The following is a 27595-nucleotide window of genomic DNA, read 5'->3' as shown; positions in this document are numbered from 1 at the left end:
ATGTGGGCTAAAATAGCTCACCTCCCTGGCTACATTTTGACAAATGAATTCAAATGATGTTTCATATTCAAAGTCTGGATTTGGGGGATTTACATCTGCAGACAGCAATCAAGGATACAATATCACTAATTCTCATAGGATTAAATGCATGTGGGAATTCTTTTGCATATTCAACCTGGCGAAAACTGAAACTTATAAAGACTAAAACAATCATCTGTCAGGACTCAGCTCTTTATCTGAACTAAAAGCCAGTTTGGAGAGCATCACAGGGAGTAATACGTAGTATGTATGTTTAACTGTGTGATACCATGATTCAATGTGTGTGTGAATCTGAATGAAATAAGAAACTGAAACAATAGTTTATATCACAGCAATAAAATATCAAAATGTGATCAAATCTGCCAAGTCATTGTGTCTTAAAGTATTCAGAGAGATCCTCATTTCACAGCTGTATATTATCACTGTATCCCCATGCATGGTTCCTCATAATAGTAATTCTGAGTTACCAGTTTTACAGTACAGATACTGATGTAGACACTTTTTCTGTATAGCCCAATATGCATGTCAGTAAACACATAAGGGTCCTGCTCAAAGATAGATTGAATGTAATAATTAGAACAGGTGTAGCTAAATTGAGCAAATTTTATTTATACAGCCCAACCAAAATCAAATTTGTCTCTGATGGCTTGACAGTCTTATCATAGGACATCCTCTATCTGTACTGAAACCTTTCATTCAAATAAAATTTATCCCGTTCTGTATCTAAATAAAATTAACATTATGAATATATATATTATATTCATCATATATATATATATATGGGTCATTTCAGAATTGCGGGTACATTTCGTGTCTCCCAGAAAAACCTTTGATTATTTCCCCCTAAAAAAGTATTTACTGGATCTGTTTTAAATAATATTGCAAATTATATTGAATGTTCAGCAATAATAATGTTTGGTGTGTATTTAAGGCACAATTTATATGTAAAATATTAATTAAATGATTCCCACCCACCAATTATTGGCTGTCTTCAGCTTGTGATTCACATGTTCATATTGAATTAACATAAAATAATTCATTAAAATTAGCAGTTTTTTTGTGCTAATTCTATAAATACTTATACTTACAGTTGCACAGAGTATTTATTTTCTCTAATACATGGGATTTCAACATTAAAAATGTATTTTTTTTATCTTTCCCTATGATCCGGTCAACTCTGTTATCTCTGTTATAAAACCATATAAAAAACCCTACAGCATTCAAATAAAAAACATGTGACCTGCACCCAGTGATGTCACTTCCTCTTGCAGAAAAGATTTGGAGGGAACTATGGAATGTTAAACTTTCTCTCTCATTAACTTGTACAAAATATTGAGAATACACCAACAGTAGATTAATTATATGTCAATTCTGTTACTATGATATTCTAGTGAATCTGTCATTTAAAAAAAAAACAATTATATGATGAAAATTCATAAAAGTATGGTTTTATTCATGACATGTGGTATCTGGTTTTAAGCTAGCATGTGGAGTTAAAGCACAGAATGGTGGAAAATGTCAACTCTGTTATCGTCAACTCTGTTACATGTTTCAAAGTTTCAATGATAACAGAGTTACTGTTTTGGCCTTTTACGCGTAGTTTGTCAACTCTGTTATTCATGTCAACACTTTTCACATAGGCGTCAACTCTGTTTCACAGTTTTGTTGAAAAAAATTCTAATTAAATATGTTTTATTGTTGACAAATTAACCAGAAGCTGTGTCACAACTAACATTCTCACCATACATGAAATTTCAAAGCATTTCATTCATTTTTGGAGCAATATTTAGAGAAAATCCAAACTGTCTTGGCAACTTTCCAATTAAATGTGTCACTGTTTTTACTCCTGAAAAAAGAATCTTTATCTTAGAAAATGTAAAGTTGAATTAGTGGATGTAAAGACAAAAGTTCTCTTAGGAAAGACATGGTTTTAAACTGTATTACATTTGAGTACTATACATATTTACCCAAATTTGTCTGCAACAGAGTTGACTGATTTTACTGTTACTACGATGATTTTCAGATTAAATATTTAAAATCTTACATGTTTAAGCTTGGCAAATGCTGGAAGTGTTAAAATTAAAGTATTCTTTATGGGAATGAAAAAGGTTTTATGGAAAAAAAATAAAATAAAATTCTTATTTTGTCTAAACTTCAAATGTACCCGCAATTCTGAAATGGGCCATATACATACATATATATATATATATATATATATATATATATATATATATATATATGTTGCAGTAGGCTATATTTCTGTGTGTGCAGTATTTTGTTCTTATTTCATGTATTCAAATGAAATTGTTGGAAGAGATTCTGATCTTTGATTCAGTAAACATAGCAACATCAAGTAAGTTAAGATATCTATTAAATGTAATGGAGTAGAAAGGTCAATATTCGTCACTGAATTGGATAAAGTAGGCTAGCAAAATATAGAAAAAGGCAAAAAAAAATACAAAGTAAAGTACCTCAAAACGTGAGTAAATGCACGCAGCATACTTGCCTGTAGTTACTTCCTGCCACTGTTCAAATATAGGTTAAGCGGTCACAGTATTTTGCAGCAGGCTTGTTTCGTGGCACCATGCCAGTGAGGGTTCGAGCGTCTGGTTGCCTGGTATTACTCTCCTACATTACCCAGAACTCCTTGCGCTTAAGAGAGCGCATGGCGTATGGTTATTACGTAATGTAGTTTCAAAGGTTGTGTACATTTGCCTGACTGCTCCACGTCTGAAGGACACAATGTGACAGTAAATTCAGGCAGTTTAAGCTTCAGTCTGACAGAAGAAACCCAAAAGGTAAGAATCCTTTCCTCTCAATAATGGAATCACAGATTGTTTTCAGCGAGTGAATCTTCACCGACGAGCTGGACCAACAAAGCGACAGCACAGTCAGGAACATCCTGCTTTGTTATTGCTTGTCAGGGATAAAACACAGTGAATGAATGCCCGAAACCGTGAAAATATGGAGCTAGTTGTTGGCACATTTCCTCTCTTGGAGGTAAAACAAATGATTCACTTTTAGATGGTTGCTAGAATAAGCACATAATATATAGCGTGTAACGGGCTTGTAACCAGCCTAATAAAATAACCATAATAAATAACCGATTTTTGTTGGAATATTTTGAACCACACCTTTTTTATGACTGAATTACTGTCATCTTCTAACATCGTTTGACCATAGTGTATTTCACGGTTTGAGCGTCAGAGCAGTAGATTGTAAAAACATCTCTGTGTTTGCATAGTTAGCTTTTTACAACAAATTATTTATAATAGGCCTGCTTTCCTTCACATTGCGTTTTCGGCTTGTGGATACAGATATCCAATCATTCCAGGCACCCTTTGATATTCATTAATTTCTTCTTGCGAAAATCAATAACACTTTTGCTTGAGCTTTGTAATTCCTCATAATGAGCATCAGGTCTGCGTCCGTTGTTGTCAGGGTTACATTTGGCACTGCTATTTAAATGCAAATTTTAAAAGCTTGCACTATATTAATATAAAATAAAAGGGTCTTCTAACAGACTTGATTTACAAGGCCATTCTGGGCAGATATAACATTATAACTTGTATATGTTTGATGTTTGTATATGTTGTATATGTTGTATTATGTATGTACACATGTATACCTACACAAAGTACCTACAATCTTTAAGTCAACAATTAGCTTTGCTTAAAGGTTCCACTTATGCGGACTGAGTCTGGAAAACAGAGACAATTTAATTATGTCCCTTGGTCATGGAATGACCTGCAAGACGACACTAAAACTAGATTCCTTCATTCGTCCAACCAGTTATAAACAGAAGCTGTCCGATGGTTCTCGGTGTAGTGTAACAACTTTGTCTTCGCCTGAGGGCTTTTTGTCTGTATGTTGCATACTGTTTCTGTATAATGGAGTTCTTCTGTTGAAACGTGGATGTAAGTTTTTATTCTGCAGCATGTGTGACATATTGTTCTGTATCTAATTGTATTTATTGACATTGCCTACTTGACCAGATCACCATTGGTAAATGGTAATGGACCTGCACTTATATAGCGATTTTCTAGTCGATTTGCGACCACTCAAAGCGCTTTAGACTACAGACTGCGCTCATTCACCCTTTCACACACACATTCATACTGGTGGCAGAGGCTACCCTAAACGGTGCCACCTGCCACCATTGGGAATTCATTCTCACACCGATGAACGCAGCATCGGGAGCAATTTGGGGTTCAATATCTTGCTCAAGGATACTTCGACATGTAGGCTGCGACCGTCAGGGATCGAACCACCAACCCTGTTGTTGGTGCTCTTGTGATCTTGCATGAAGAATTACAATTATGAGATAGACAACATCACATAATAAATGTAATGCTTGAACCCTGGACGCACAGATTAAAAGTCTAATGCTCTACTAAATTAGCTATCCTGGCTTCGAAGAGTGGGTTCCTGAAATGATATTCGATTTTTGATGTGATTTATGTGGCAAAGTTTAATGAAAGTGCTCTAAAGAGTAGAGGATGTAGCATGCAGAGGTTTGTTGTGGACCTTCTGCAAATCAGAAGGGTGTCATTGTGACCACTTCAGACAAGTCACACAACAAACTTGTCTGACACATTACATAATAACCTTTCTACCTGAACAGGGACTTGAACCATGGACCCTCAGATTAAAAGTCTGATGCTCTACTGACTGAGCTATCCAGAATCTACAATTTTTTGATTATACACTCTGCTGAACAAAAACAAGTAAATAAGGTCTTAACAATTGTTGACATAATAAACGTGTTCCTAGGATGTCTGAGTCCTTACAGATGTATGACTATCATGCACACAAGCAGTGTGGACCTCCTGCAAGACCAGCTCATGAGCACTACTGACACAACACATAATAATCTGTCCACCTGAACAGGGATTTGAATCCTGGACCCTCAGATTAAAAGTCTGATGCTCTACCGACTGAGCTGCCCAGGATTCGTAACGATTATTATCTGGAGGAGAGAATCCGCTGAAATTTTAATGGAGGTTCAAGCTGGTGAAAACCACAAAACCTTTGTCCATTACCACCTCACTCTTGCACATTGCCTGGGGAAACTAAAATGGCTTTCAATTAGATTTGTGATCCAGCGAACAGAAACACCTGAGGAGAGAGAAGTGGAAATGAAAGTGTCTTAATAAGTTGGCCTTAAAGCTGGAGAAGGCACTTATCTTTGGCGTCATTGGGAGAAAGTTCCATAATAGCCTTTCATCATATTGTAATTTAAGTGATTAGACTCAGTAGTTCAAGCCCTTCAAGTTTTTTTGAATAGCCAATCACATTTTTTTTTACATCTGTCTCACCTAATCTGTCTTCTTTTTAATTATATTTTTCCCTCCTTTGTTTCCTTATTTTTCCCTGCTGTCTGCCTCCTCATCACCTTAAGTCATCGCTGTATATGTATGTGTTTTTGCCCTGAGGGTTCAGGTCATACTGTTTCTCCCTGTTCAGCAGATAAAAGCTGATATCCTATCAGTTTGACTCTGTTCTCTTTTCCCCTCCAGTGTGTCATCATGAGTTCTTGACCTCCGTCTGTTCATTCATCACTATGAGTGGTGCTGCGCTGGCTGTCGTGGTCGTAGTTGTTTTCCTCTTGGCCCTCTACCTCCTCCAGCGATATGGAGATTTGCGGAGGCAGCAGCGGATGGTTCTGTTGGGGACGTTGCTGTCCTGGTACCTCTGCTTCCTCATTGTCTTCATCCTGCCGCTCGACGTCAGCACGGTATGAAACCATTGCAGCTGTTTAAAATGTGTGTCAACATTAGCCCTGGTAACCTGAGTTGTTTGGATTTTCTCTGGACAAAAACAGGATCAACAGGATGAGTTTGTTTGCAGTTTTGATAATAATCCGTATTGAGCTCTGTGTGTTTTATTTATCTTCCCCTTTGGTGTCTTACCTGTGCCATTGTAGTGAGAGGAAAATAGGCTTCATCATGGAGTAAGTTTAACTGACTGTGTAAACTGCTCCTCTTTTAGACTATCTACAAGCAGTGCATTCTGGACAATTCAGACCACCCTACTCCTGTAACTCGAGGGAGACGCACTAATCAGACAGACAGCGACTCCTCTGTTTATCCAACTGTCAGGTAAATGAGATAACGTTTGATTCATTTGCACAGTTTGCACATTTTAAGGTTATGCATTCCTGCAGATTTAGTTTGCCGTCACAATTTTGCTATTTCATTCTGACATAGAAGAACAAGACATGAATCTCTTACAGTTTTGTGACACTTATAAATGTTTAGAGTATTGTACACAAGACAAAGGTAAGTTTGAAAAGTGCACCCTTTAGAAGTTGTGTGTCTCTTGTATACACTGGAACAGTTTGTCCCCTTCTATTCGTACTCCCTCCAGTCAAGGCTGCTTCTCATCAGCTTTGGCTTCTCAGATGTTACTAGTTAACAAACACTCTGGTTGCTCTCCCACAGGCCAGGGTGTATGACCTTTTGGCTTGAACAACATTTGTTGATATTCAGACAACTTCTGTCAGAGGCATCTACACACAAGATTCAGAATAATCAAACACAGGAGAAGTTAGATGTTATCCAATAAAGAAGTCAAATGTGTTTATTATTGCAAAATTGTAATATTCTTTACATGCTCTAAGGCTGTTTTATGTCTCATTTGTTGATCTCTCACTTCTTTTCAAAGTGTTTTCAAATATAAAAACACTTTGTTTCACAGCATTACATTTGACTTTAGCATTATTCTCAGCACTTTACACTTCTTCCTTGTACTGCTTTGTAGGTGTGATATAATCACACTCAATTATAGTATAATAATGCAGTAGTGGTCATATCCTCTGCAATAGAGTGTCTGTTCATAAAAGTTTCCCTTTGACAGTGGATTTTGAACTTTCAAACTGGGCTCACCCACTCTGTTGGATAACCCTTTATAAGGGTTTAGCCTTCTCACAACCATCATATTGACTTAAAGGGCTGGTTCATGTTTTCTCACTTATCTTTTATGGTATCTAGCCATGCAGATAGGATTGTTAGCATTTGTCCACTTTTTAAGATATTAATATCTTAGATTTATTCCTCCACCTCAATGCAGTGAAGTTCAATAGAATTCAATGTATATATTTGTGTTCACAGCATTTAAACATTACATTCATAAAATGTGGCAGTAACATGTCTTTCCATAAACAGTACAGCCTATAAACTAGGTCTACTCTGTTTTTCTTGATAATACTTCATGTTAAAAAATAATTTGGAAACTAAGTGTCCAAAAAATACACTGTGGGAGGCAGTTACACACATCTCTACAGTGTTCTTGCAACTTAATAACACTGTATGTTTACATCTATGCTCACACTCTTATGTGTGTGTGTAACAGTGTACCAAAGGTGTGTGAGGAACCATGGAGTTATATCCCAGATGGCGTCCTACCGGTGTTCTGGAGAGTTGTTTACTGGACTTCCCAGTTTCTTACTTGGTAAGATTACATACAGTACATTTACTCCTTGAAACCCTGACTGCAACTGCTGTTTTCCACCTTTGTTATGAAGATAATTGTGTTTTCATATTTGACCCTCTCTTCTGTGTGTGTCTGTGTGTCTGTGTGTCTGTGTGTGCAGGCTGCTGTTGCCCTTCATGCAATCTTACGCACGGGCTGGAGCTTTCTCCAGAGTTGGAAAGATTAAAACAGCACTCTTTGAAAATGCTCTCTATTATGGCACCTACCTCCTTATCTTCATCTCTCTGCTCATCTATGTGGCAGTTCACCCAAAGTGGAAATTTACATGGTCAGTGAAATGTACCTCAGCTGAAGAAACTTTAGATAATATGAGAATTGGAGTTGTTCTGTGGTTGTGTTTTGAAAGCTGGTGTAATGTCAGTGTATTGATTTATCTGTAAAACTGTTACAGGAGAGAACTCCAGACCATCGGCATCACAGCCGCCAACACCTGGGGCCTCTTCCTCCTGGTGCTGCTGCTCGGCTACGGCCTGGTGGAGATCCCACGTTCTTATTGGCTCTCATCCTCCCATGGTTACCTGCTGGCCAAGACCTACTTCAAGGCAGCAAAAATGGCTACTGAGAAGGCATCGGCTGAGGAAAACCTTGCTGATGTTATGGAGGTAAGTGTTTTTGAAGAGAATACATCGTCTATTTTTCATTATACTTTGCATGTCAAAGAAATATGAGTTTTTTTTCATACTTTAACAAGAAGAAACATATTTTTTACTATCAGGAAGTGGCAGGTGTCCATGAGTCTGTCAGGTACAACCACAACCTCAGGAAGTGTGTGGACACCATTATCACAAAGGTGAGGAATACATCATTATATTAAATTCACCAAGTTTTCCTTCCCCCAAAGTTGAATGGTGAATTTACAGTTTTTACAGTCAGGCTCTCTGGGATCATCTTCACCTGAGTCTTATCTCATTTCAGTGTCCCACTGAGTACCAAGAGGAGATGGGAAGAAAAGTGGAAAGCTCTTGTGGTGAACAGAATGTCCTTCCCACCAAAAGAGGGCTCATTAAGCTTCATAAAAAAGTAATGATTGCTGTGGTTTTAACGGGAAACAGGGTAAAAATATGGCATGTAAATGTGAACATTAATCATTTGAATGTATGCATTTCAGGTCATCTCTGCAGTGCAGAGGTACAGTCAGACTCAGGTTCAGTGGTCTATCTTGTTAGACCAGGCCTTTCATCTAGAAGATGTAGCTAAAAGTGAGACCAGCCCGGTCCGACACTTCACTCACAGCTTCCCCTCAGAACATCCCCACAGCTGGATCCATCGCTTCATCTACACTCCTGCTGTGGGTGAGTTCAGTCAGTACCAAAATCTCAAATTTACTGATGGAAAGTCTGATTGACTATAAGCTTTGTTTTGTACTGGGCTTTCAATAGCCTGTTGGTGTTTCTTTGAGATATATTCTACAACTGTTCAGTTTAACCCATTAAGGCCTAAAGCGCCTGGAAAAAAATGCCTGGAAAACCTATGGGCGATTTTCAAATGACCCCCTAAAACCTGAAGTTTTTCTGGAAATTCAACACCTACTAAATAATAGATTTTTCAGCCTCTGTTGCAGATAAAACTGAAATTCAAAAAGTATTTGAGAGCTTATACCCGTGGCTGTCATACGAAGTTGAGTTTATTTGTCCAAACCTTCAATACATTTTTTTTTTAAATCAACAAACTCAGCAAATGTTACATTTGACTGAATAAAAAATCCTATGCATAATACTAATACATGCCCATTAGCAAGATGCAAACATGATATGACCACTGGAAGAACAAGACATAGTTCTCATTAGCCTACTCTAATAAATTTTTTTTTATCATAATAATAATAATAATAATAATAATAATAATAAATAATAATAATACATTTTATATATGCCACTTTTCAGGGTACTCAACGACGCATAAAGTAATATAAGACATAAACAGTCATGATTTCTTATATCATCATCACAATCAATTAGCCTATTATTATTATTAATATTAATTTATTATTAATAATATTATTATTATCTCCAGATGGCCACAAATCTGTCTGTTCTTTGGTGAAAATATGTCATCTAAAAACATATTCCTCATCCATAAATGCCAGTCAGATTGCTTCTTTCACTTACTGCTGAGCTCCTCCGCTATTGTCGTCTTCCTCCATGATTTCAAAGTTCTGGAAAAGTCCGATGTTGCATTGCGACACTCCCGCATGTATTCTGATCATGTTCTGATGCATTTCATTGGCCAAGAGACCGAAAATAGGTGGGAAAAAAATACAAATACTACAAAATGACATATCCGCTGTCCCGGCCTTAATGGTAGAGTGACGCAACATCGCTCCCGGCTTTAATGGTAGAAATGTGGTAATGCTTTCCCGGCGTCAATGGGTTAAGACCCAATTTGCCTGATAAATACCCTTTACTACCAAACCAATTTCAGCTACTACCTTGAAAAAGCTGCTCAACTTCAAATAACTCCATTAGGCTCTGTTTTTATTTTATGATGATATTCTTTGGGATATCTCTGAAAAAAATATCAGTTATTGGCAGCTGCAGTACAAATCCAAGTTCTTTAGAATAGCATGATGTCTAGTATTAAATGTAAGTGTTAGAATAAAAAGACATGGTGGAAGGAAAGAATTGAAAACTATTGTTTCAAGGCTGGCAGCACAACATAATATAATTATATTTGTTTGTAGAGCTGCAATCATTAGTCAACTAATTGATAAGACAGTTGAAAGAAAATTAATTGCCAAATATTTTTGATGAATGGTTATTCAATAAAGTAGTTAGTCTTTAATCAGTTGTTCTAAGTTGTTTGTCATGCAAAAACGGCAGACGTTATTGTTATTGTTATGTTGTTTTCAGCCTCTCAAATGTAGAGATTTTGTGATTTAGATCATATTATATATTTTATATCATATTAAACTGTATATTTCTGGGGGTTTTTACTCACAAAATTAGACATTTTAAGTAAACACCCTGGACTTTGAGGAACTGCGATAGGATATTTTAAACTATTTTATGAAATTAAAGATCAAACCTTTAATCCATTAATTGATAATGAAAATAATTGTTAGTTACAACCCTATTTAACCCTAGTTTTTATATAGAAATCCATACCTGCAGCAATAACTGAAATGTCAGTTTGATTCGTTTTCAAACATGCATACATGTGTGTGTTTGTGTCTGTTTCAGAGTGGTACTGGGAGTGTGTGTTCAGGCAGGGTTTCTACAGGCTGCTGGCAGTCCTCCTGTGTCTCCTCTCAGCAGCAGTTGTCTGGTCCGAGTGCACCTTCTTCAGCACACACCCTGTCCTATCCCTCTTTGCTGTTTTTGTTCAGATGGCTGAAAAACAACACAACTACATTTGTATCGAGGTGGGCATTTATTCAGTATGGCACACAGAAATGCATACACCCAAACTTTATTAAGCAAGATCACACTCAACAAAAATACACAGCACCCATAGCCTGCACAGTAGTCCGTACAGTAGGTTTGACCATAGTTCTGACATGTACAGCACACATTGTATTCACTATAACCTGCTTCCTCTTTCTACTTGTTTTGCTTCTCTCCACCAGGTGGTGTGCTTTGTCAGCATCCTCTTCCTGTGTGTCTGTGTCTACTCCACAGTGTTCAGGATACGATTTTTCAACTACTATTACCTGGTGCCACATCACCAGACTGATGCTTACAGCCTACAGTTCAGCGGCATGTATGTTCCTCATAAAAACATTTATTTAAAATAGTAGGAAGTTGTTGGTTGTTCAGTTTTAATCGAGGATCACAGTTAAGTCTCATCTTCTCACGTTGTGTTAAACTCCTATATTGGTGCTTCTCATTGTTTTTTCCTCTCAGGTTGTTTTGTCGTCTGACCCCTCCTTTATGCCTCAACTTCCTGGGGCTGATTCACATGGACTCTGCCATCTCACACCAGGACAGAATACAGACATCCTACACCTCTGTGGGTCACGCCAACACACACACACACACACACACATACACACACACACACAAACACACACACACACACACACACACACACACACACAGTAGAGAGGGTCAAATATGAAAGCACAATTATCTTCATAACAAAGGTGGAAAACAGCAGTTGCAGTCAGGGTTTCAAGGAGTAAATGTACTGTATGTAATCTTACCAAGTAAGAATCTGGGAAGTCCAGTAAACAACTCTCCAGAACACCGGTAGGACGCCATCTGGGATATAACTCCATGGTTCCTCACACACCTTTGGTACACTGTTACACACACACATAAGAGTGTGAGCATAGATGTAAACATACAGTGTTATTAAGTTGCAAGAACACTGTAGAGATGTGTGTAACTGCCTCCCACAGTGTGTTTTTTGAATACTTACACTTAGTTTCCAAATTATTTTTTTAATATGAAGTAATATGAATTATCAAGAAAAACAGAGCAGACCTAGTTTAAAGGCTGTACTGTTTATGCAAAGACATGTTACTGCTAAATTTTATGAATGTAATTTTTAAATGCTGTGAACACAAATAAATACATTGAATTCCATTGAACTTCACTGCATTTAGGTGGTGAGGTGGTGATATACAAAAAATATATCTCGGAACTCTCCTGACAGTCAAATCAAATTGAGTGATGCAATGTCCCTCTTCCTGTCCCTCTGTCAGATCATGGGCTCGATGCGTGTACTGTATTTCATATCTGATGGGTTCTACATCTACTACCCCATGCTGGTACTGCTGCTGTGCTTTGCCACTTTTTACAGGTAAGTTAATAATCACCAACAACTAAACTTTTTTTTTCATTTTATTACACTATTACATTTTTCTTATTTAATTTTTATGCTTTTGTACAGTTATGGTAACAGACCCTGATTCCACCTCACACATTTTGAGTGTAATTGATCTGCCAATAAAGCAAACACAAAAAACAAAGTCAAAGATACATCAGAGTGATTAAATTATTTACTTTATTTTTTTATTTATATTTCTACAGATACCATGGTAATATTGTTATCGTGTATCTTTTGGGCATGATGATGGTGTTGTGAAAATCTGATATTGTGATTGCACTATAACAGATCAGTACTGCATATCTTCTTGTTTATGTAAAGACTATATTAACAGTTTATTTATAATTATATGGGTTGTGCTTTGTAGCCTGGGCTCTCGTTGTTTGAATCTCCTCGGCTTTCATCAGTACATCACTGATGACCACTTGACCTCTGACCTGGTGGATGAAGGCAGGGAACTCATCAGAAGAGGTAGTTTTATCACATATTCAAACATTCACTATTTCTGATGCATCTGCACAAAGTGCAGTGTTTGTTTGGCTTTTTTATTGATTTTAATAAAAAATAAACCAGGTTTTATTTACTATTGTTTCTTATACCTCAGTTTACATTACATTATTGTATACCTTGTTATAAGAATTTTTCAGAGTGACCCTTCAATAAAGACAGTTGGATTCAGAATATCAAAGTTTAAGTTGAATTTAATTAAAGTCTTGTACAAGAGGAGCGTTTAAATCATGCAACACAGCAAGTACGGTTACAGAGAAAAAGGCTCACATGATAGTCAAAACTGTTGGCTTATATGCCTCCTATAGTGGGAGGTTTCCAACGTCTAGCTGACCTGTCTGACACAGATGCTGTTATTCTCAGTTCCCCAAAGTCAAAGGTATGGTCAGCAGAAATACGTCTGACCCGTGTCTGACTCCCCCTGTCATGTGTACTTCCCTTTATATTAACATATAGTTAAGCTTATCTAGCCTGCCAGCTTTTAGCAGAAACACTGGTCTGATGTAACCCAAAGCCAGTGCCTCTACATACAGCAGACAGGATCACATTTGCTTAATATGATTAAAACGTTGGAAAAAACCCAGATTAATAAAAAAATTTATAACATACCTGAAAGGTGTTATTAATTGTTCACTCACTGTTTTTATAATGAAATAAATTGCACATGCTTTTTTTAAGGAATATGCACAAAAATGTGTTCTTTTGTAGAAAGAAGAAAAAGACAGAAAGCTGAGGATGGAGAAAATCGAAGATGGGTTAGAAATTTTTATTTTATCAGATTTCTGTCTAAATCCTCCCAGTTTGTTGGCTGACTGGTTCTACTGGTTTGTATTAAGTGTGTGAATGTATGTGCCTGTTTTGTTTTTTTTGTTTCAGGCCTGGAGGGAGCGATATGCAGTTCAGGGGGCTAATGGGCGGACCAGAGCTGGTTACACTGAGTTGAAGGATAACCAGAACAGCCCTGTCACAGAGATCAAGAGTAGTGGTGAGGAATAAAGAACACTCTTATAACCATGGAATAATTATTTTTTTACACTAATATCATAAGACCTTTCCAACAGCATCTTAGCTTGATTTCATTCTGCTTGTTTGTATTAGAGTTTTTTATAGCTAGTTTGCCACTTGACCCACACCTTTATTCCCCAAGATGTCTGCCTGCTTAGTGTTTACAGTGCTCTCTTCCTTTCTCAGTGGTCACATTCAACAGAAGAGATAGAGAGGAAGAGGAGCAGCGGAGAGGCTTACTGCGAGATAATTCAAGTGACGAAGGTTCACCAAGCAGAAGGTATGTTTCTTTACAAAATTAATTGAACACAGCATTTAAAGCTGGGGTAGGCTGTTTACTGGAAAATGCAAAACCAAACAAAAAGACTAAACTATTAGAGAGTTGGAGAGAAAATGTTGCAAATTGTTTAGTCTATAGCCAGTTGCCACCAGTGCTGGAATAGCACCTTTTTCTGCAGGATTTTCTACCATTGAGTCAAGCTTTCATCATCTGAAGGAATGCTCATACATGCACATCTGCATTTGTAGAACAGCCAAAAGGAACACCCTCTCCCTGAAAATACCTATGATTGGCTAAAGTCTCCAGGCATGGGCTAGACTTTCTAAAGCCTGAAATCAATTTTCACTCAGACCATTTGAATTACAATTCACTGAAAGTTCAATATGGAATTATACTCTGAACCTCGCCCAAAACTGCCTATCCCCGCTTTAATTCGAGCTGAATACCTATCAAGCAGGGTTGCTTCGTCACTTATTCTGTCTTTCTGTGTCTGACACAGATCCACTGGAGGACGTTACCTGTCTTTGTCACCTTCTCGGACGGGTATCTTTGACGATGTTTGATAGACAGAAGACATTAAAAAACTGCTGGAAAAGGGACTAACGAATTCTCCAAGGAAGTCTGAATGCAAAGGATTACACGGTTTCTCTGGAAATGAAGAGGGAGATAATGTATCTGAGACATGGACATACAACCAGTTGTAATCATTATTCACTGAAAGAGAACACAAACTGTGATCAACTTTCTGTGTATAGCCAATTCCTTTCAAATATATTTTTTATATTGTCTTTTAAGAAATATGGTTTTACAGGTGTGGACTGATGAACAGTGAAATCAATGGCAGTTTTGTGCCTTCAGTAACTGGGGATAATCACACATGACATGGAATTTTATTGATGTTTAAATATTTCAACACACCAGGTGATGTATTTTATTTTTTAATTAAATGGCTCACTGTGTAAACTGTGAAACAAAACAAAATGAAAATGGATCCATTTACTCAAAGGGAAAATATGAATAGCCTAACTTATTTCTTGGTGGATATTTCAAGTTAGGAAAGGCTTGACTTGTTTGTATGTCATGTTGTCTACAGCCAGTTATTTTCTGTAAAGGTGTGTATGTTTTGTATTTGTTTGTCTAAAATTATAATGCATTAAAATATACCAATTTTACCCATGAGATTATGAATGACTTAAACATGATGCACCAACACATGCTGTTGGAAGCACTTATTAAGACCTTCAGTTGTTGCATCACAATATGTTTTTGATATCATAAAAGTAGTCAGGGCAATAGTCTCGAAATCTAGCATTAATATGAACTTCAAGTTCAAGTAAGAGTAAATTAAAAGTAAAACTTTTTTTGTTTATGTCTCCATTCTTTTTTAGTAATGACTGAAAATTATTTTTACAGTTACTAAAAATAAATAGCTTATTTAAACAAAAATCATAATTATACAACATTTTTCGTAATATTTTGTTGATTTAATTCTGTATTAATCCGATTTAAAATTACATTTCTCGCCGTTAACAGGTATACTTGTATACTGACCTGTGTCCGTGCTGCCTTCCATGTGCTTCGTAAACTATAGCATTCCGTAATCAGTAGTTTAAAAAAAAAAAAAATCAAAACTGCAGCAGAAAGGCTATTGCAGTCCTATTTTTTATTTTTATGTATGGTTGAATGTTATAGAAGTACGGAAGAGGATTAGGGCCACACAAGAAAAAAATATTTGAGTTCTGACTTTATTCTCAGAATTTTGACTTTAAAGTCAGAGTTCTGGCTTTTTTCTCAGAATTCTGAGTTCAAAGTCAGAATTCTGACTATTCTCAGAATTTTGACTTTAAAGTCAGAATTCTGACTTTTTTTTCTTAGAATTTTGACTTTAAACTCAAAATTCTGACTTTAAGATAAAATTTCTGAGAATAAAGTCAAAATTCTAAGAATAAAGTCAGAACTCAATATTTTTTTTCATGTGTGGCCCTAATCCTCTTCCGTACAGAAGTACGCCTCAGTTATTTGTTTACCAGTGAAATGATGGTTTACTCAAAGCGCCGTTTTCCTACAGCAAGCAGAGGCAGCACCCTGCTGACTGTCGCAGACCAGCCACGCACGACAACACTAGAAGGACGCTGCTGTCTGTATGGCAATAATGGATACAAGCTAACAGCCTAGTGGTAATGCGCTGTTTATTGCCAGAGAAAAGTAGGCAGATTGACAGATATATCACACAAGTATAGCTCCATATACAGGGATCAACATTTAAATCCTGTTTTGCGGCTCTCGAGTCTACCGGGTAAGTTAAGTAGATGCTGACGTTGGCTAACTGCTAACTGTTAACCAAGCTAACTGCAGTTGGGGACAAGCTACGTTGCTAACGACGCTAGCGTTATCTTACAGTGTAGAGGGGCAACGATTATGGCTTTAAGCATGAACACAAATAGTAAAATTGCCCAAATTATGCTGTGTTCGTTCACAAATGACGCTTTGGCTGTCTTGTTTTGAAAAATGATATTGCACCAAATATCTTCCACTGACTACTGTGTCTGTGTGGTGGCTGTTAAAAGCAGCTAACGTCATAGCTGATTCCTGACCTGATTTTATGCCTTTCGATTATACGAGTGATGTGTTTTGCTAATGTTATCTGATCAATGTGTGCATTTATGGAGAAAAAAAAAGATCAGTCCGTTTTCTTTATGCCTGTGCTGTGATTTGGTAGTAAACGCCAGATTTTGTGATCTTATGCAGTGTTTGTTTGTCATCAGCTGGGGTTGACTCCCTTTCCTGTAACAGCTGTGTGACAGCACATACGTCGACATTCATGCCAACATTTTTATAACTAGCTTGGTTATACAATGCATCTCTTTCTCCTCAGGTAACAACTCACTCTTAGAATTACCTTAAATCTTATTTCTTAATGGTGTTTACTTTATGGCCACTGTTTTATGGCTTTATTCCAGTCTTTTTGCATTTGCACCTGGCTCTTGCCTGCATTTGCGTGATGGGTGGAACCCAAGCATGAATAGGCATTGTTGGGCTTGTTATTTTGCATTATGCTTTGTTACAAACAGATATATGATACTCTGACACTGTATCAGTGAAATTAAAGTATATCAGACTTTGGATCCTTGTACTGGTGAATACCTGTTGTTACAGCACCCATGGGTCTGCTTGAATGTCCTGTTGATTTGTCTCTCTCAGCATCTTTTCTAACATTTCCTGTATGCTGTGTTTTTGCTGGCACCATAAAAATTAGTTTGGTTAGACATTAGCTTGATACGAGCAGAAGTAGCTCTGCTCTGTTGCAGGCGTGACAGTGAGCTTTTTGCATTTGTATATGCAGCCTGCAAAAACAAAAGACCTTTAATGACCTATTGGTAACAACAAGCTCTTATACCGGCTGACCAGTTTCAAGTAGTAGATGTAATTGAGGGCTAACAGACAGATTTTTTTTTTATTGTTTACATGTTATCATAGAATTAATGGGAAATGTGTTGACCCTGGATGTGGTTTTGTGTGTCCAGTTTGTAGACAGCTATGGGTGGGCTGGGAAACGGGCGTCGTGGAGGAAGATCACCCCCTCTTATGATTGGTGCTCTAATCGCCTGTATCCTGGTTCTGGGTTTCAACTACTGGGTGTCCAGCTCGCGCAACCTGGAGCTACAGGTAGGTTCTCCTTTTTTGGTTAATATTTTCTCTCAGAATACACCTTGCAATGTCAGCTTCTAGCATTCACAAAACTGTGTTACTGGGTTCACAGTCTGTATAATATTAATAGGATATTTATATTAATATTATTATTATTTGACTTTGTTGATGCAGATCTGCAACACTACTACATTGTCATTGTTCAACAGTTCCTCATTTGGTCTTCAGTTTTTTCAATGTTTTGGTTAGGGTTAGGTTTTGTCATTTCCTTTTGCAACTTTCAAACCACTTCCTTTAATGTAGGTCACTTTGAGCAAATAACTAAACCCAGGGTAATCTTATTTGCTTTGTGGAACAGGAATATATTTAAGGCCCGAACACTTTTTTGTCTTTCATAGAAACCTTTGTGCCATTGTTTTTTTTTTTGTCTTTCTGTGTATGTGGGGAACAGTTCGCAAATCTCATCCAGTGAGCTTTATATTTTGTCATTATAATCAGAGTTTCTGTCAATACACACTCAGTTTTCACTGCACTGTCAGATTGTCATCATCATTACCTGTGTCATTACCCTTTGTCTTTGTGTGTGTGCTACAGACTAAGCTGTATGAATTGGAAGGCCAGGTGCGACGTGGGGCAGCAGAGAGAGGAGCAGCAGAGATTAAAAAAACTGAGTTCCAGGAGGAGATCCAGAGACAGAAGGAACAGATCACCCACATAGAAAGTCTCTACAAGAGACAGCTGGAAGGATCTCAGAACACCTGCAGCCAAGAGAAGGTGCACACAAACATCACTGAGAATTTAAATGGCAACAAAATGCAACAGGAACCAACTGCATGTTAAACTAGAAAATTTCCTCTGGGGAAATTCTGAAGGGGCCACGGGGCCTACTGCCGGTGTGTGTAGACTATGATGAGATTCTTCAGAGATTTCAAACAATTAATACTAGTAATGTTATGATACTATATTATATACAAGGAGAACACCTATTTTTCAAGTATTTATTTATACAGCAACCTATGCCTTTTCAACCTCAAAGTGTGTGTGTGTGTGTGTGTGTGTGTGTGTGTGTGTGTGTGTGTGTGTGTGTGTGTGTGTACAGTACAGCCATCAGCCAGCTGCTCCCCAATTATGTGTGTGAGAGAGTGTGAGAGAAACATGTGTATCTGTTTTGTATTGTGTGTGTAACTAAAATCACATAAAGTTGTGTGTGTATATATATATATATATATATATATATATATATATATATATATATATATATAATCTCTGGAGGAATGTGCGCGCTTACGCTCGTGCGTGTGTGTGTGTGTATCTGTAAGTGTAACCACATAAAGTTAGGTGTGTGTCTGTCTGTCTGTCTGTGTCTCTTTCTGTGAGAGATAAATTAAAGGATCAAAGGCTTGGGATCGACCAATCAGAGCAGAGCAATCAACGGAATTAACTGCCGCTGTAGAGTGACAGCAGCCAGAGGTGGACAGACTGGAATTTCTGGCCTCGAACAGAAAGCATTTCTGGCAAACCCATAATACCTATCATTGATCCGACTTCACTTTGAGCGTCCTGAGTTCTTCCTGAACAGCTACATATGTTTTTTGTGAAGAAAAATGAAGAAATAGCTTTGTAAGAGATCTGAAAAACTGTTAAATATGCTTTTCTACAGAAGTCTTCCTGCATTTTTAATATGCGAGTCAATGGGGCTGTTGGTGCGTGTTGGTGGCGCATCTGTGCGTCCTACACCCAAACTATAACTCTGACAGCTTTACCAGAGGATTGTGAGTGAGAAGACAACTACGTTTCTATGTATAAATTATTTCTGTGGAGTGGAATTTGCTGCCTGGAGCGCAGTTTTCAAATGTATTTTTTGGAAGAAGAAAAAATCCACAGTATAACAATAGTGCTCTGTGCGATTGCCCAGTGGCCCTAACTATTGTCTATAAACTGTTGCCACAAAAATATTTTGGGGCATTGATTGCTCACTGCTATGGTTCACACCACACTCACACACTTTCACACATAAACTGTAAAGCACCTGTGAATATTAAGAGTTTTTCACATTTTTTTTTTTTTGCTTTTAGGGTGTGCTGCAGCAGAACATTTCCTCCAGTACCAAAACCATACAGGAACTTAAAGGTAACCGCAAACCTCGATTTCTTAATCTTTGCATTGCACAAGTAGCCAACGGGGCTCTGCAGAAAAATTATGCAATTTGTAATGTCATATATGTGTCTGTACTGTAGGTCAGTTAAATCAGCTGAATGATGACCTGGGGAAGCTTCAGAAGGAGCTGCAGGGTTGTGAAGGCAACATTAAAACCCTCAACAACAAACTGACTTATGACATGTAAGAAAAATATTCCTTTAATCAGTTATATTTATACAGGTCTGTTTCAAAGGAGATCAAGCTGAATCTTCATTTATGTTAACTGCAGCTACCTTGATATGATACAATAATTACAATTCATCATTAGCTCATTTTACTGAAGTGCCTCAGTCCAGTGAGGAAGTAATTTCTGGTTAACATCTCTCTCTCTAACGTCTCTGTGTGTTTTTTGCGTAGGACCCATTGTCACTCCCAAGTCTTGTCCCAGAAGGAGTTGTGTGATGAGCGAGTGGCTGCTGCTAAACTAGAAGTTCAGAAAAAAATGGAGAAGCTCATCCCTCCTTCAGGTGTCACCTCACAGGTAAGTTTCTGTTTGACAATGACAGACATGAACAGATGTAAACCATGTTTACTCTGGAGACAAGCAGAGTCCTTCCACAGAATTAGGATCAGGAGAGAGGGTCAGGGCCAATCAAGCCATTTTGTAAACTGATCAATCACCACTTCTGATCTTCGTTGATTGTAACACATTGAACTCAGGGCCCAACAGTCATCATAAACACTCTATCGTACTCCATTAAAACCCTAAAGCCTTTTCCCAAACAGGCCTGTCACAATAATTATGTTATTGACTTACCAAGGTCAGCAAAAATAATCAAGATCTTGTCCATATATCACATGACATTACGTTTTGTTTACATAAGAATGTCAACAACAATTCAGCCAACATGATACCAGAAACAGCAAAGTAATTCCGAATAGTCCAGTGAAGAAAATGGAGTTAATGTTTCATCTGTTTATGTAACAAAAATAAAAGGAGAAGACTGACCCGCTTACAGTAGATGGAGCCATCCAAGGGCTTCAGATTTTCTGGTGTACATAATAGAAAGATCTAATATGATGACTGGCTTTGACATAAAGAAATGTGGGATATAATGTTGTTTGCCTCTCAGCAGGAAAATGCAGTGGCTGGAGCTGCAAAGGAGGACAAATCAGTCCCGACTGCGGTTGAGGCAATTAAGACGGCGACTGTTGTTAGCCACACACCAAGCCTCTCTCAGCCCAAAGAAGATGATCCACCTGGGCTACTGACCAATGAGATCATCGTGGACAAAGGTAACTGTCATGGATGTTCTGGCAGCTCAGTCCACTTATCTGAAATACAACTTATAAAAGCATGCAATGAGACTAATATTAATGTTTACATAATGTGCATCCAATGTGTATTTCTCCATTTCTTTATGTTGACTTATGAACAAGTGTACACCGTCACATTGCCACCTTGTTATTTTACCAGGTCTTGATCCGCCGGTGGACCTGCCTCCAGTGAAGGATATCTCTAAAGTCGAGTCCCACTCTGTCCCCTCAGCTGCTGCGGCCAAGCAGGACATTTTGCTACCACCAGAAGGAGCTGCTGACACAAAGCAGGGTGATGCAGAGACCAGTGAGCCTCTGAAGAACAACCTGACTGAGGATAAAGACATGGAGGTGATGGATGCTCATGAAGACGGTGCTCAGACAGAAGGTAGAGGGCCTGCTTCACTGAAAGCAGTGAACTGGTGTCTTATTTCTATCCAGGCATTCTCAGTAACGACATGTTACTTTTAATAAAATAAGAACAACCTGGTCATGTCTCCAGAGGCAGACCCCGGGATGGAGGGCATGCTGATCGGCCCAGAGAAGACCGATGAGACTGTTCTTGGTCAGAAAGTTGACGAGCCAGGAGAATATGACGGAGACGAGCAAGTTGTCGGTGAAGCCGATTTGGAGAAACGGCAGCAGGGTAAACTGGCTGAAAATATAGGTATGTGTGTTTTTATACAATAACATTGAAAACATATTACATGTTTAAGCCCATCCTCAGTTTCTCCTCTAGAAATGGTTAAAGTGCAGTTGACTATTTGATGTGTGTCTGTTTTATGGTATTAACCATAAAACTCTCTCTGACAGATAAGGACATGGAGGAGGAGCTGGCTGACTATAATGGAGACGATGAGAATGAAGGCGAGTTTGAAGCGGACAAACAAGCTGAACTTGCTCAGAACTAAGGTATACACTGAAGCACACAGATTCTCCCCTTGTTCTTCATGTAGTAATAGTATAATAATACCCTCTTAACAAGCCACACAATGTAATTGCTAGAATGACTTCAGGGTTTTACTTCAAACACTACCGTGTGCAAAGATGAATTCATTCTGTAAAGTGAGAACAGGGTTAATCTGAACTGCAGCTATGTAAAGCTAAACCTGCTGTACTGTATAATGAAGTTATTGATGGGAACATTACATAATAATGCTGTACGTTCATAACCTCCACCAAGGAGATTATGCTTTCCATTCAGTTTGGGTTTTGTTTGTCAGCAAGATTATGGGAAAAACTATTTGATTTTCATGAAACTTGGAGAAAGGGTTTAGCATGGGCCAAGGAAGAACCCATTACATTTGGGAGCTGATCCAAGTAACATTGTAAAGACACAATCTCTAAGGTCTTTTAAGAGCTTTTATAGTTCTTCTTTTTTTACCTTGAGGAATGGTAATTAATTAAGGTGTCTGGTTCCAGGGACTCAGGTAACTCTGGCTTCAGATTTCTGATTTATCCAGTTCAGCTGACTTTTCACTAACATGGCTTTTACTGTAGGAAATTCCTAAAGTTTTTGTGCTTAATGCACCTTTTTGCCTATGACACAACATTCACTTGCATTTATATTTTCCTTGTGAAAGTTTACGCAGCTTTTTAGATCCAGTGTTTTTCTTTTGTCACCTGCAACATGTGTCATGTAACATCAACTAACACAATATTGATTTTTCTTTTTCTTGCAGGGCTGGAGCTGGAGAAGGAGCCTGCACACAAGGAAGCAGGACCCCTTAAACACCTCAGCACAACAGCACCATACAGGTTAATCCAGCGCTCCAACACAAAGCAAACCCAGATGAAAATCTCTCCAAGAAAGAGTGGCATTAGGTCGGGGGATTGATTTCAAAAGAATTTGCTTCTTCGAATGTCTTTTGTCATTTTCTGTAAATCTGATTTGATTACACATTGTCAGATATTTTAACAGTCAAGTTTTCTGTATTGGAGTAAGAATTTTCCACTTCATGTTCAACTCACAATATTCCAAAAGAGCCACAAAGACTGAAATATGCAGATGTCAGTCAAGCGTGGACACTCATGGTTTAACTGCGCTCACATTAATTTCAGTATGTTTTGGTGGTAAGGGCTCACTCAGTAGTTTGTAGTGTTGAACATCTCAACTTCCCTGGAAATCAGTAGATTTTTATCATGTGATTAGATGTGTTGTTTATCTTCACTGCAACTGAAATAATGATAATGTGCAGACCCTTATAGGGTTACGAGGTGCAAAATACTGTAGAAAGTGTAAAAGATGGAAGTGATTTTAATGACAGAACTCTGCAGCACAGGTTAAACAGCATCTTAAGCCTGATTTTGGTTCCCGAACATTTTGCTCTACCAAATATCTGTCAGTGAACACAAATAAGGGGTTCCATAACTGGAGCAAATGAAGGAAACGTGCTAAGATTCAGTTGCGTCATTTTGTTGCCTGTTGCGTTTGGTCCCATTTATCCAAAAAGGCTGTAAAAAGTGACGTCGGCTTAATAGACATGCTACATAACAAACAGGGAAATTCATCTTCTGGATATATTCTGACAAGCTGTCAGGTTTAAAACATATTATATTCTAATTGCTGTAACTGGACATTTTTTATTAATGTGCATCATTTCTGAAGCTTCACTTTGTTGAATTGCTTTGGCATTTTTTTGTGGCAGCAGGGCTTTTCTTCTCAGCTGTATTTCAAGACCAGAAAGTGTCACAATGTTGAATGTGGGCTGTGCTCAACATTTGGGATCAGTAAAAAAATCTAAAAACTTTTAGTTTATAATGAAGGGAATAGTTTGAAATACCTGGAAGATATTTGTAGGTCAACTTTGTTATTTTATTGTTACGCATGCCTTACCGATTCTGTGTACACTAGTTTTTTCCCTACGCTCAGTCGATTCTGACAGTGGGGGTCTGATGAAAAGTCGTTGAGCCTTTACTTTGTCGGTGCTGTCTGCTGAATTGAATGGACATTATATGTGGTTGAGAGGACATTTCCTTGAAGTAGGAACATTGTGTTGTGCTTTAGAGCTCCTGCAGATGTGAACTACTCAGTAGCTGACTGTGCTAAATTGTATTATTCCATTCAACTTAAATCTGCACTAGACTGGAAATTGTGTGGGTGAGTGGAAACAGGAACTAATATTAGGCATCAGAAATAACAAGACGTAGGGACATTTCATGGTGGGATCTGTTGTTGCCTTGTGTTTTATACAGGACAGATGATTTTACTTTACTTTCCTGGTACTTTATTTGTAAGTGTTGACTTTGACTAAATGCACAGTTAGTTGGTATGTTATCGTTTTAATGTCCATTATTTCCATATTGCTTTGTCTTATCTTGAACAGTCCATTTACCATTTAGTATTTCCAAAGTCTTCAACCCCACTGTTTCTTGCTATGGTTGAAGCTGCTCAGCTGCCTATGTGTCCATCATTACAAGTGGGCTGCCAGGCATTATTCATTCTACAGAAGTCAGCACACTGAGGTTTACCAACATATTCTGCCTATATTCCAGCAAAATGTCAGTGTTTGATGTAAAGAAGCAGCCAAAAAAACATGTTATCAATAATGACATAGGTCAGCTTCAATGAAGATGCATACTGAATTTATATGGAACATTGTTGACTGCTTGAATCACATGAATGAAAATATTATATCATGCAAAATAGGTGTTATCAAAACCTTGTAATGTTTTTTTTTTTTTTGAACCATTCAAAAATAAAATCATACTTTTTACTTTAACTGCCCAAGACAAACAGATATGATGCTACAGAACAGTATCTTATGTGTTTCCTGTAGAATCAGTGTGTTATTTAACACTGGAAACTTTGAGTACTTGACTGGGATTTAAAACCACAAGTGTTTGTAATAAAGGACCCTATGAAGACTCAACAATTCAGTGCAAATACTTTTTCCAGGCAACTTTTTCTGTGATGGAGCACAAATTGAAAATAAAAAATAAATAAAAAGTTTATCATTTCAAGGTTTTTCCAGTGAGATTTCAAATTACTGTCTCAATTTTCAAAGATAATATCACATCTTAAGTATTTTCAGTTTTATGAACTTATTTTTATTTGTAATATATTAAATCTGGTCCTGGCCATTATGTCTCAAAGTAACCATATAAATACAGAGTAGGAGTGCTGATTATATTTGTCTCCCCTTTGGTCGCAGAAGAAATATGGTACCAGATTTGTATGGTGTCATTTTATTAATTTCCTGTCGTTGTTCATGTCAATTTTGTTGTTGACATTTTAGATATCAATTACTGCTTTGTTTTGTCAGAAAGCTTTGTCTGCCTGTTTCTGTAAAAAGTCCCATTTTCTGAACTAATAGTCTGTGTATCTGAAGAGAAAATGTTTTTTTGATTTTTATAAATTGGATTTCCTTTTTTTTGTTGATTTCCTATATTTTAATTTTATTCTGAAAAGTTGAACAAATTTGTGAAAGTTTTAAATGATCATAGGCTTTATTGATGATAGAGAATAAAAATGTTTTTATTACCACTATCAAAACATGGTGGGAGTTATTGTTTCGTGCAACCATTATTCTTAAATTTTAAACATTTTAAATGGGTAAATTAAATGCATGGGAGTAATTGATAAGCTCTGCATAGAATTCCAATAGATCAGTTTGTTGCCGTTCCAGTTGAGAACAAAGATAAATATGGAACTAATCAAATTTCTACAAATAACGCATTATATTTTGCTGCCTTAATGAGCAGGTAAACATTATAGAAAACATGAGCCAATTATGTTGTAAGTTGGCACCAACAGCTTTTACAATCGAACAGAAAACCATAGGACCAATTATTATATCTTGACAGCTGGAGAGAATGCACGGCCCACAGAGTTATAATAAATGTTGTCTCAGCTAGTGTGTCCTCATGTGCAAGGATCCATGTTTCATTCAGGGTTCGTACGGGTGCTTGAAATCCTTGAAAATGCTTGAATTTAAATGTTGTATTTTCAAGGTTTAAAAAGTGCTTGGATTTTCGATAAAGTGCTTGTAAATGCTTGAAATTCGTACTGTATTTCTCTTGCAATCTGGCTATATCATCTATAGACGATAGATAATCACATGTTCAATGTAAAAAATAATGAGTAGCCTATCTGAAATGAAGACCGCTCCTCCTAAAAGTGTAATATGCAATTTACAACAGGTGTAAGATACTAGAAAAGCTTGAAAATTTACCTTGAAAGTCCTTGAAATATGCTTGAATTTGACCACTGCTAAAGTGTACGAACCCTGTTAATTTCTTTGCCATATTTTAAGATTCTTTAGAAAACGTTACATTCCAGTTTTCAATCATTATTGGTACTGGACTGGTATCCAATTGCAAGCAGAACGAGGCTGCTGTGTCAACAGAGATGAAGCCTCCAGAAGAAACCGTGGCTGTATCCCATGTCAAGGATCCTTCCTTGGTAGAAGTTATGTGAACCATTTTTTAAATCTCAGTGTAGACCGGTGTGCGCAAGGCTTTATGGTAGGGATGTCCAAACTATTCCACAAAGGGCTTTGTGGCTGCAGGTTTTGTTTCAACCAAGCAAAAGCACACAGTTTGACCAATCAACTGTCTGAAGACAGAGATCAGTTGATTAACTGAGTCAAGACTGGTGTGCTGCTTGGTTGGAATGAAAACCTGCAGCCACACGGCCCTTTGTGGAATAGTTTGGACATCCCTGCTTTATGGTTACGCGGGGTTCACAGAGGATACACACATGCATCCTTGGAATTTTGGCAAAAGAAGGACTCTGTCCTCCGGAGGATCCTGAACATTGGGACAGTCCTTTGTCGGATGACAAAGACCTACTATCCTTCAAATTCAGCCGTTTGAGGATCCTTCATTGACTTTGGGATACAGCCTGTATCACCAAAAATGAGCAGGCAGAGAAAGGGGACTTACCACAAAAGGGTGCTATATCCAAGGATGCTCTCCATCCGGCTCCAACACCTTTAGGTGATCCAAAGCGAGCTGGTGCACCCCAGTGTTCTGTTCAGCAGGTCTCTACACCTAAGAATGCTCCACAAAAAGTTGCTACACTCAGACATTGTCTGTGTGAATCAATTATACTGCAAAAAAAGAAATGTACATGGCCTGCTTTCCAGGGAGCTAGTTTTGAAAAAAAAAAAAAAAAAAGATTTTATCAGTTGTACATCTATGTATATTAATTTCTACATGATGTCGCTCAATTTACTAGATGTCTAATGACAATTGGAGGACAGAACTAGAGATGTGAAGCATCTGAAGCGTGTCACTTTTAGGCGCTTTTTGAAAATTGTTACTTATATTTTCCATTGTCGGTAGAAAATGTACCTGTTACTATAATTAAAATGTAATTCAGAGTGCCCTGAACAGATTTTGTTGAAATTAAAGGATAGAATATGGAAGGATATGTTTAATATGTTGTCAATA

At 37.5% G+C, this 27595-nt stretch overlaps 2 protein-coding genes across 3 annotated transcripts; both read left to right on the top strand.

The window, feature by feature from the left end:
* Nucleotides 1-2709: 2709 nt before the first annotated feature.
* lmbrd2a (LMBR1 domain containing 2a) lies at nucleotides 2710-15267 on the top strand. Its single transcript, XM_059337833.1, has 18 exons — nucleotides 2710-2837; nucleotides 5559-5776; nucleotides 6031-6140; nucleotides 7393-7491; nucleotides 7634-7801; nucleotides 7925-8135; nucleotides 8249-8323; nucleotides 8449-8553; nucleotides 8642-8825; nucleotides 10713-10894; nucleotides 11099-11232; nucleotides 11376-11481; nucleotides 12179-12276; nucleotides 12671-12774; nucleotides 13519-13565; nucleotides 13687-13795; nucleotides 14002-14095; nucleotides 14595-15267. Exons 2-18 carry the CDS (start codon nucleotides 5603-5605, stop codon nucleotides 14656-14658), a joined length of 2064 nt encoding a protein of 687 aa, XP_059193816.1. The 5' UTR covers nucleotides 2710-2837; nucleotides 5559-5602; the 3' UTR covers nucleotides 14659-15267.
* A 924-nt stretch (nucleotides 15268-16191) lies between these two features.
* golm1 (golgi membrane protein 1) lies at nucleotides 16192-25694 on the top strand. Of its 2 annotated transcripts, none has more exons than XM_059337327.1 (11): nucleotides 16192-16391; nucleotides 17620-17761; nucleotides 18338-18517; nucleotides 19819-19873; nucleotides 19981-20083; nucleotides 20300-20423; nucleotides 21019-21178; nucleotides 21360-21587; nucleotides 21702-21866; nucleotides 22013-22111; nucleotides 22882-25694. In XM_059337327.1, the coding sequence occupies exons 2-10, from the start codon at nucleotides 17633-17635 to the stop codon at nucleotides 22108-22110; spliced, it is 1242 nt and encodes a 413-aa protein (XP_059193310.1). In that variant the 5' UTR covers nucleotides 16192-16391; nucleotides 17620-17632; the 3' UTR covers nucleotide 22111; nucleotides 22882-25694. The 2 variants fall into 2 exon arrangements, with proteins under 2 accessions (XP_059193310.1, XP_059193309.1); XM_059337326.1 differs by having other exon boundaries at nucleotides 16193-16391; nucleotides 21016-21178.
* Nucleotides 25695-27595: the final 1901 nt, after the last annotated feature.

The sequence above is a fragment of the Centropristis striata genome, chromosome 7, assembly GCF_030273125.1.
Source record: "Centropristis striata isolate RG_2023a ecotype Rhode Island chromosome 7, C.striata_1.0, whole genome shotgun sequence".
Taxonomy (NCBI): domain Eukaryota; kingdom Metazoa; phylum Chordata; class Actinopteri; order Perciformes; family Serranidae; genus Centropristis; species Centropristis striata.
Note: the sequence above shows the minus strand (reverse complement) of the source record. Positions and strands in the feature narration are given on the sequence as shown.

Excerpts from the sequence above, each read along its gene's own strand:
- lmbrd2a (XM_059337833.1), top strand. The coding sequence starts at position 5,603 with ATGAGTGGTGCTGCGCTGGCTGTCGTGGTCGTAGTTGTTTTCCTCTTG. Across the intron at positions 5,777-6,030 it reads TGCCGCTCGACGTCAGCACG|ACTATCTACAAGCAGTGCAT; the intron begins GTATGAAACCAT and ends CTCCTCTTTTAG. Across the intron at positions 7,802-7,924 it reads CCAAAGTGGAAATTTACATG|GAGAGAACTCCAGACCATCG; the intron begins GTCAGTGAAATG and ends AAACTGTTACAG.
- golm1 (XM_059337326.1), top strand. The coding sequence starts at position 17,633 with ATGGGTGGGCTGGGAAACGGGCGTCGTGGAGGAAGATCACCCCCTCTT. Across the intron at positions 20,084-20,299 it reads AACAAACTGACTTATGACAT|GACCCATTGTCACTCCCAAG; the intron begins GTAAGAAAAATA and ends TTTTTTGCGTAG. Across the intron at positions 20,424-21,015 it reads CTTCAGGTGTCACCTCACAG|CAGGAAAATGCAGTGGCTGG; the intron begins GTAAGTTTCTGT and ends TTTGCCTCTCAG.